The sequence below is a fragment of the Rutilus rutilus genome, assembly GCF_951802725.1.
Source record: "Rutilus rutilus genome assembly, chromosome: 2".
Classification (NCBI taxonomy): Eukaryota; Metazoa; Chordata; class Actinopteri; order Cypriniformes; family Leuciscidae; genus Rutilus; species Rutilus rutilus.
The window spans coordinates 371,496-381,301 of record NC_140210.1 but is presented as its reverse complement, the minus strand read 5'-3'; the positions used below and the strand labels follow the sequence as shown (position 1 = coordinate 381,301).

Here is a 9,806-nt window from a genome sequence, read left to right as displayed (position 1 = left end):
CACGTGGTTTCGCGCATCCAGTCGCTCCGCTTCTGAAATGCTCCTGGTGTGAGTTGGCACCGCGTGCAGGACGGAATAAAACCTTGTCGTAGACGTAATGCACCGCACACGTGTGCAGTGTAAATGAGGGGTAAGAGTGAGTACGGTTTGCTGATCTAGGCTCGTTGTGTTATGATGCAGTTATCGGCTGTGTGCTGTTATGGCACGATGCCAATTCATCCGTGCTTTGCCTCATAACTTATATGTCGATCTACAGTGTTCATAGATAATGTTTATGATGTTAAAATAATTCATGTAGATAAATAATAACAGTAAACGATGGAAGATATAATTGTGAGTTTAAAAGTAACATAATGCTTGTCAATATGACGTTATATTTTGTGTTCATGCATTATTATGTTCATGTATGAGGGGAGTCAATAGATTGTATATTAGTGCTATGATAATGTGGCATATGTAAGAGTGCTATAGTAATGTGTAATAGTGTTGCTGTTGTTAGAGTGCTGCTCTTTGTCTGTTGCAGGGAAACCACATCAAAATACCAGCACAATTCATACGTTACACTCTCATCCGATCAAGACTGTGCCCCTTGTGCCCACATTTCTATGATCGCTTGACACTCGCTTTCACCTAAACGCTCCTAAAGCCCATTACGGTCTACACGCCTCCTTCTCTGTCCCTCAGAGTTATTGATTAATGTGTGTTAACGGTTGGCTCCCCCCTCTGATGTTCATCTTCTCATACCTGTCATAATAAACCATTCAAGTTGATCACTCATCTCTGTCGTGTTCTGACCGACACACCTAGTTCACTGCTAAACACACCTGAAACCAGCCCTTATCATCTATAAGAGTAGCCTTCGCTACATGATGCATTTAAAAGTTAGTGGCCAGACAAATCCTTATAAAAGTTTACATTTGTTGCAGATCAAATATTTAATACGGATGATTTTAATCAGGTTAAACGTTTCTTTTTAGTCATTCAAACCCCTTTATCTAAACCTCTCTACACATCTGTCATGTTTGTAGTTTTTTAAACACTATTATTTCGTGTTTGTAGTCCTCCAAAGCACAATGGGTTCTGGGTAATATTAGCCGTTGTGAGCAGGGATCCACACTTCAGCATGTGTCTCAGTTCAGAGGCTGCATCCTTCCAAGGCTGATCGCTCCCCGCGGCGCGACGAAGACTGTCCCAATTCAAGGCACCTCTAAATGCAGCCTTCCCTTCCCGTGAAATGAGAGAAACCACAGATGGATCCTTCAGCCTACCCCAGAATTCATTGCACGCCAGTGATGACAGAAATGCCGAATTACACATTTAAATGTAAGTATTGGGTTTCAACTTACTCAAATATCTAATGATACAAATGAAAAAATAAATAATTTTTTTTTACATATCTTACTAAGATGCGATTATATTCTTTATTATATACAGAAAATTAGAAAATATGAACTATAATACTAATTTATTTAATTTATTTAAAACAATCAAAATAAAATATTTTTGTATATTGAATCTTCTTTATTTATTGAAGTATGCCATTCAATATTTCAGGTTTTCATTTTAACACAGGAAATTATGTTTTCTTGTTTCTTAACAATAAACAAAAATAAATAACACAAATAACTAAAAGTAACAAAACCAAAAAGACATTACATTATTTCTGCATTCAAAAACTAAAAAAAACTAAAAAATAATTGCAAAAGATATAATATAATAGCATTTTTAGGCTTTTATGTTTCAAGAAACACAGTGTCAAGTGTGGTAGAGTAACAGGATTTGTTTTTTCTTTGCCCATCAAGGTGGTCTACGCTCCCCTCGCATGTCGCAACTCGCCCGCCATCTCCTCCTATGGAGCCAGAGCATCTGAGGTCGCTTACATCCCCAGCCTGCTCAATCGTGCCGCCGACGAGCTCTCACGGCAGCCTGTGACCCCGGGGACCACTCGGGGCCGCACAGAACGATCTGTGTGCCTCTCCGGACTCGTCCCATTGCCTGTTGTTTTACTCCCTGACCGAGGGCACCCTCAGCATGGATGCACTGGCACACAGCGGGCCCCGGGGCCACCGCAAGTATGCGTTTCCCCCCTGTGAGCCTTCTCGCACAGACTCTGTGCAAAGTCAGCGAGGAAGAGGAGCAGGTCTTGCTAGCTGCCCCTTATTGGGCCAACCGGACCTGGTTCCCGGAACTGCCTGGTTCCCCGCTCCCTCCTTCAGGGAACGAGGGTTACAGACGTAACCGAGACGTTTGCTGGTACAAAAGGCCTGAAGAGTGCGCATTCTTGTACCATAGAAACTGTTGACTTCAATCTAGTAATTGTAAAAATAAATAAATAAATAAAAATGACATTCTCATACAATTTTATTAATGTTATTAAACCAGCATTTGTCATTTAAGAAGTAATTGCCTCTGATCATTATGATTTCCACACATTAATTCTATGAATTCATTATATTTACTTCAAAAAATATCCAAAAGTGGCAAAAAATACATACTTAAGAAATAATCTCAGTATATTCATGAAGAAATAACAATAGCTGTGTCACATTCATAGCTATGAATGATCAGAAGTTTATATTTCTCAGCAAATGACTGCAGAAATGGATGATCTGAACACATTAGCTTAGCTTTTCTACTTTTACCATAAACTGCCAAATCAACCGTTTGGTTGAGCATGTTTTTGAAAAATGATTAAAAACATACTAAAGGTTTTTCATGGCACCAAGTCATATTGTAAAGTTAAGGCTCTTACAGTGTAATATGTCCAAAAAAAAAAAAAAAAGCTTACTTTGCAAAAGTTCACCAAAACCGGTTCACATGGCAGGAGTGATTTTTTTTTGTTTCTGAAATCCATGTCAGAAGAAGTGTTGTGACAAGTGCTGTTGACTGACACGGTGACATCTAGTGGATTTGTTTGGCATAACACACCTCACCCAGATGGCAGAGATGGCTCGATCAGGTACTCCTCTCAATAAAATATAGAGACTCAAAATGTGCTCAACCATTTGGTCGAGCAGGCAGACAAACACACATAAGCATGAGTGTGTTGCTTTAATACATAGCATAACAAGTCAAATTTGGACTAAACAAAATTGCACGGACAAAAGTGTAAAAATTACATTTGGTACAACTACTGTAAATGAGAAAAATACTTCACATCCTTTTAGCGAATAGAAAAAGCAAACAATTTGATGTTCACAAAAAGATTTTCTTTACAAATATGCATACTGGCAAAATAATGTCATTAAAAATAAAAAAAATTGAAATGTTTTGGTTGAAAACTGCTTGTGCTGGTTTTGATATATACACTACTGTTAAAAAGTTTAATCGCAATAGACGTGAAGGACTATAAAGCGTTAAGAGCTCGCTCAAGCACTGCGGAGCTAAACCATTTAGTGCTTTGTAAGTAATCAGCAATATTTAAAAATGTATATGATGTTTAATAGGGAGCCAGTGTTGACAGAACCGGGCTAATATGGTCATACTTCCTGGTTCTGGTAAGAACTCGAGCTGCTGTGTTTTGGACCAGCTGTAGTTTGTTTATTAAGCGTGCAGGGCAACCACCCAGTAGAGCATTACAATAATCTAGCCTTGAGGTCATGAACGCATGGACTAATTGTTCCGCATTTGTCAATGAGAGCATATGACGTAATTTAGATATATTTTTTAGATGGAAAAATGCAGTTTTACAGATACTAGACACGTGACTTTCAAATGAAAGATTGGTATCAAAGAGCACACACACACACACACACACACACACACAGGTTCCTAACCGACAAAGAATATTTCAAAAGTGCCTCTAATTGAAGCCCAATTAAAACATATTACATGTTTATAAAACTTTATGACTTGTAAAAAAAATGTTGAGTGAGTGTTTGTTGTGCATCACAATAGATAACGATCATTATTTTAACGTTTAACGATCACAATAGATCATATATTTGTGATCATAAATGATCATCATTGTATATCATGCAGGTACACAGTGCAACACATGGTCAAAGAAAGGACAGATGACAGAGAGTAATGCAAAATGTTTATTATGCCACTGATACGGATGTGGATGTTATTCTCAGTCATTGCTAGAGTGATATAACACAGTTTTAAAGCTTCATAAGGAATAACGGTCACAGTCTCCAGTACCCGTGATTGCCACCAGAGGGCACTCCACCCCGGATCAGTGTTATTCTTGCAAAGACTATATTTCCCATAACTCACTGCCCGTTTGTATTAATTTGTATTATATTTGTTTGTTTTTTTGTATTAATTAATTAATTATTATATTCACTTTTAAATCTTTTTATTGGAAACATTAATAAAACATTTTTACATTTTTTACAACCAGACAGCAGACAGTTCACAGCCAGAGCACATGGAGAATGTTGAATAGTTTGGCTCATGAACAGGGTAAGTTAAGACATCATGGATCATCACACCAGTATATGTTACAAAAATATATTATGTCCACAGATACATTTAACTCATTATTATTTACGTAAGCTCCGCCCACTGAAACCCACCATCAGGAACCGATAATCCCGGAACGCCTGCGTCAGTTCTGTGGGCTTATTCGCTAACGTGAGTCGGGAGTAGGTTTGCAGAAGAAAAGTGATTAAAGGGATAATTTTTAGTCATTAAATCAAAAATGGCCGAAGAAGGTGAAAACTGGGATGACTATTCAGAAAACGACTCGGTGTTTGTCCTCCTCAGAAACTTGAGTAAGTCTTTGACATTCCCTTTTTTTCTGTTTGACATTTAGACTTTTACCAACAGTGTGTGATAGAATATTAAGTCATGTAAAAAAGAAAAGAAAACAAACAACAAAATAATATTGCTCTTTTTTATTATTCTAAGCAAAATTACCCTTTAAAAAGAAAGTGAAACTAACCAGCAGTACTGCCGCTCCCTAAATGCATTTATATATAGCCTATATATATATATATATCAGTGGTGTGCGGTGGTGTCTTAAAATTAGGAGGCGTCCTCACATTTTTTCTGTACTGTATATAAATTAAATTCATTATTTCTCCTCCCTCCAGCTGTACATGATTTAGATCAACTATTTACAAGTCTATTTAAATTCAGAAAACTGAATATTATTTCTTTTGAAATCAAGGCATACACAAAACACAAACCCGAAATTCAGATGATCATAATTCTGAAGGAAGAGTACCAACTGGAAGAGATGTTGGTGAGTGAAGTTTTAACTCCATTATCAATAAACTAACAGTGCTCTAGCAAGGTATATTGTGTTATATTATTTAGTGACTGCCGTAACTGAAGCAGCATGTTTAATTTTAACATGTTTTGACGTGTCCTACTTGCCAGGTAAAAAAACAAAACAGATTTAGATTAGTGCATAAATCACACACAAAAAGTGGCATGCCTGTGCTTTAGTGTCATCATGCATGAAAGTAATCAAACTTTGAAATGAATCTCTGTTTCAGCAGTGAGATTGCCTTGTGGTCATCGAAGGCCAGCACATTATATCATCGCATGCTTCAAGTATTATATTAAACAGGTAGCTCACCGTTACACTTTGTGCACATACTTCCTGACAGTTATTGATTCCTGTGCTGCCTTTGCATATTTAACCAGTTCTCCTATTTTAGGGACAGACTGAGTTCACCTGTCCTGAAGTAAAGCAGAGAACCTGTGGAGCGAAGCTGTCTTACCAGGACATCTGTCGACTGATCGTTCTGACGAGCCAACAGAGGGGTTTCCTAGAGGAGAACCTCGGCCTTCTCACTGCTGAGAGGCTGTGCACATTCAAAGCTGTAAGCTATTTTTCCACAACTGAGATTAATAACCAGAAATTCCTTACAGGAATAGAAAAAATCAAAAAAATCAAATGACACGTTCATCAGTGTCACCATTCACTTTCAGTGTGCTTGATCTTTGGGTGAACCATCCCTTTAAAGTATGCACAGTTTAGTTTGTGTACAGTTTGCAAATTAACCAGTTCATGCCTATACTGTAATCTGTCACACAACAATCCAAATCCCTGTTTGACCATTTCTGAAGTGTCCAGGGTGCAAGTCCTTTGTGGAAAGACGAGATGAGAGTAACCTGTGTGTGCACTGCACTATCTGCACAGCCAGCCAGAAACACACGTACACGTTCTGCTGGAGCTGCCGGAGCGAGTGGAAGGGGCCGGTGCACTCCTGCAGGGATGACCGCGGACTGGAAGCGGTAGATACACTGCATATCTGGATTGTAAATTCTTACTTAGACCAAAGCTTTCTGACCTTTTGGTTGGTTTATTAAACCATTGTTGTCTTACAAAAGTATTTAAATTCTGTTACTTCTGAACAGATAACTGGAGATTGTCTTGTGCCATGCGAACCTGCATTTAAACAGAAGAAGCTTCTAAAGAGAGATGATGTGAGTATTTTCAAAGGCCTAAAAAAGAGTCTGATATTGACCTCTACTTTGATACAATATGTGGACTCACTTTGCATCATTACATTTCTGTATGTGTAACAATCCCTTGCAAAAAAAGCTTTTTGAAGTGTTCCATAAGTATACTTCTTTTTAAACTAAAAATAAGAAAGTATATTTCCATAACATATGTTATCACTGTTATACAGTAGGAGGCGCTATTACGCATCTTCTGAAGGAGTACAGAATCTCCTGATGACAAGCGAAAAACTTTGATGCATCCAAAATCACACACTCTCTTGATTAGGCACTTATTCTGAATAAGTAATTACTTCACGACCACTAAAAACTATGTTCTATATAGAATGAATGTCATCCGGGCGTACTACATTCGCCGTGTTGCCATTATTGTGTGACCTATACTTCATAAAATGAACATGAAGTATACTTATTTTTTGTAAGGGATGTCATAAACTCATATCAATTGTCCTGACTTGCTTTGAATCCCTCTTCTGTCTCAAGATTTACCCAATGAAGGACAAGTCCATTGACAGAAAACGTCTAGCGCTCCTAATTAACAACGTTGAGTTTGAATATGTAAATGATCGTGTTGGGGCCGACCAGGATGAGCTGAGTATGGAGAGACTGCTGACGGGTCTTGGTTACAGTGTGGTGACACTGAGAGACCTCACGGCACAGGTACCTATGTTAGATGTGTATGTATACGTGTGCAATATGAACAGCTGAACAGAATCATGCCGTGTGTTGTTGACGGTCTGATGTCCAGGGTATGAGAGCTGCCATGCGAGACTTCGCCCAGCGAAAGGAGCACATCCAATCAGACAGCTGCTTTGTGGTGTTCATGTCACATGGAGACGCCACTGGAATCTGTGGAGTTTCCAGTATAGTGAATTCTGATGGGGTAGAGGACATGTTCTCCATAGATGAAATTTTTAATTGCTTGAACACTCCAAACTGTGCTGGACTGCGGGACAAACCCAAAATCATCCTTGTCCAGTCGTGTCGGGGTGGTAAGTTCCAGATTAACAGGAAGTGACACGTTCTGAAGTGATGCATGTTTATACTCCATACACTGTTGGAACAGTGGCAAACAACCCTTTAATAGGCTCTATGCACGATCGCCTCCGCGTTTGGTCTCGGCCCGCCCAGTTACATCCGGCGCTGCGTCGGAAGCCGTTTTTGCATTAGGTGGAGATAATGGCAAATTACACTCTCCGTTTACAAGATCTTCCAGCGGTTAACGAGAATGTTGTTAACAATATTGTGAGGCAGTTAGCTGTCACACATAAGAGTAAGAAAGAGAAGGGCTTTAAATTATACATTTCGAGCTACATCGACAACTTTGAGGGTGAGTAACTGAGTATTCTCTCATATCGCGCGAAATCCGACTAGCGAATCAGTTTCTAAAATCGTTGTCTCCGTTTCTGAGAAAATGAATTTTATTAAAGGTTTGCCGCTATACACTTCGCTATAGAACGCTCTATGCGGAAGTAAAGACGCCGGCTGAGATCCTACCGTAAATTCGTCAGCTGCGTTCGTGCAGAGAGCCTGTTCAGTCAATTCAGCCCTCAACAATCCAAATGGCTTAGAACCTTGGAAAAACCATCAAGCCAAAAGCCAATAACAATAAAACATTAACAATATCATTAATATAGCAATAAACATTCTTTAAGCACTACCACGCAGGGGCCCTGTCATACACCCGGTGCAATGCAGTTTTCCAGGAGTGTTCTGGCGCATTGTTGGACCGGTGCTATATCGAGGAACTCGTTGACCGACTGAAACCTATGGAAGCTTGTTTCCGCCACTGAATAATAAATAAATAATAATAATTGCAATTTTTTATCTCACAATTCTGACTTTTTTTCTCACAATTGCGAGATATTAAGTCAGAATTGTGAGAAATAAAGTCGCAATTCTGAGATATAAAGTTGCAATTGCGAGATATAAAGTTGCAATTCTGAGAAATAAAGTCGCAATTGGGAGATATAAAAGTCAGAATTGCATGATATAAAGTCGCAATTGCGTGTTATAAAGTCAGAATTGTGAGATATAAACTATTATAAGGTAAAAAAAAAAAAAAAAAAGTCTGTCTTTTTTTTCCATAGAATTGGACTTTATATCTCACAATTCTGAGAAAAGATTTCAGAAAGAAAAACGAAGCGTTGTGCGTATGGATTGTGCAAATCTGATACCCGGTATCCTAAAAGTTTGGAAGGGGTGGTGGATTTTGTTCCCTGACTGGTTGTGTCTCATGTCACAGGTAATGTTGGATGTGTGGATGTCCCGGACGGCGTGCCAAAAACAGCACACACTGAGAAGGACTTCTGCTGCCTGAGGTCCTCTACTCCAGGTAACACACATTTAGATATTATAACATTACACTTTTATATGGTCAACAAAGAACAACATAACCTTAATGAAGTAACCTTCATGCGTTGCTATTACTTAGTTTTTAATGCACTGAATTGTATTAGTTTTCTCTTTGGCTCGCATCTCAGCTGTCGTGCAGTAATGTGTATTCTCTATTCAGATACTGTGTCCTTCAGGCATCCTGAGAGGGGCTCAGCTTTCATCCGGGCTATTGTGGAAATATTTAATCGGCACGCTTATGAGGACGACATTGAGGAGCTTTTCAGAAAGGCAATGTTACTATGAACTACTTAGATTTGTTGTTTAGTGTTGTCTCAGTATTTCACTGCATGTCACTGACTATAACTCAGATCTAAAGTCCAATACAAGGAAAAGACTATAATAAAGGAATAACACATTTTTTAGTTGACTATGTTAGTGTGTGTAGTTAGTTTTAATTTTGTCTTATATATATATATATATTTTTTTAAACAGGTCCTTAAGAAGTTTAAGGATAATCATCCACGTCAAATGCCATGCAAAGACAGAACAACGTTGTCTAAAAAGTTCTACCTCTTCCCTGGGCTGTGAAACGGAAGGACTTGAAATCTGCCCTCCTTTATAAGAAATGTGATCACACTAATGTCTTCTTTTTAAGCTTTGTATATACACACATTACAAATATATAAAGGTGATAATGAAATTATGCGGGTGGAAATTAGCATTTTTGCTATAACTTGGCACATGACATCTCTTCTTTTTTAGACTAATGTTTTTTGTGCATTGTCCCTGATCAAAGAAATAAATAATAATAAAAATAAAATATTTTTTGTTGTTGTTTTCAATGATGTTCAGGGGTCCGTTCTTCATACGTTGCTTAAAACATCCGATATCAAATGAGACATCCAAGATGATATCATCGTGCTAATCATGATCTGGCTAATTAGGTTCTTCGAACACACCTGCCGGATATGATTAGTATCGCTGGATTGAGTTATCTGAGATAATTGCGTGTTCATGCGAAGTTTAAAAGGGGATATGTATCGATA

General features: G+C 38.3%; 1 protein-coding gene across 3 annotated transcripts; it reads left to right on the top strand.

Moving 5' to 3' along the window:
• The first annotated feature begins 4,521 nt into the window (after positions 1–4,521).
• On the top strand, positions 4,522–9,584 carry LOC311286866 (caspase a-like). 3 transcript variants are annotated; one of them, XM_084403310.1, is made up of 11 exons: positions 4,522–4,721; positions 5,120–5,194; positions 5,451–5,524; positions 5,616–5,780; positions 6,028–6,195; positions 6,319–6,387; positions 6,907–7,083; positions 7,172–7,415; positions 8,669–8,758; positions 8,939–9,048; positions 9,253–9,584. In XM_084403310.1, exons 1-11 carry the CDS (start codon positions 4,649–4,651, stop codon positions 9,346–9,348), a joined length of 1,341 nt encoding a protein of 446 aa, XP_084259436.1. In that variant the 5' UTR covers positions 4,522–4,648; the 3' UTR covers positions 9,349–9,584. The 3 variants fall into 3 exon arrangements, with proteins under 3 accessions (XP_084259436.1, XP_084259435.1, XP_084259437.1); XM_084403309.1 differs by having other exon boundaries at positions 6,028–6,219; XM_084403311.1 differs by lacking the exons at positions 8,669–8,758; positions 8,939–9,048; positions 9,253–9,584 and having other exon boundaries at positions 6,028–6,219; positions 7,172–8,215.
• Positions 9,585–9,806: the final 222 nt, after the last annotated feature.

What these genes read in the sequence shown, in the direction of transcription:
- LOC311286866 (XM_084403309.1), top strand. Translation starts at nt 4,649, where the DNA reads ATGGCCGAAGAAGGTGAAAACTGGGATGACTATTCAGAAAACGACTCG. An exon ending in GGCTGTGCACATTCAAAGCT is followed by an intron (nt 5,781 to 6,027) that starts GTAAGCTATTTT and finishes CCATTTCTGAAG; the next exon opens with TGTCCAGGGTGCAAGTCCTT. An exon ending in ATACACTGCATATCTGGATT is followed by an intron (nt 6,220 to 6,318) that starts GTAAATTCTTAC and finishes ACTTCTGAACAG; the next exon opens with ATAACTGGAGATTGTCTTGT.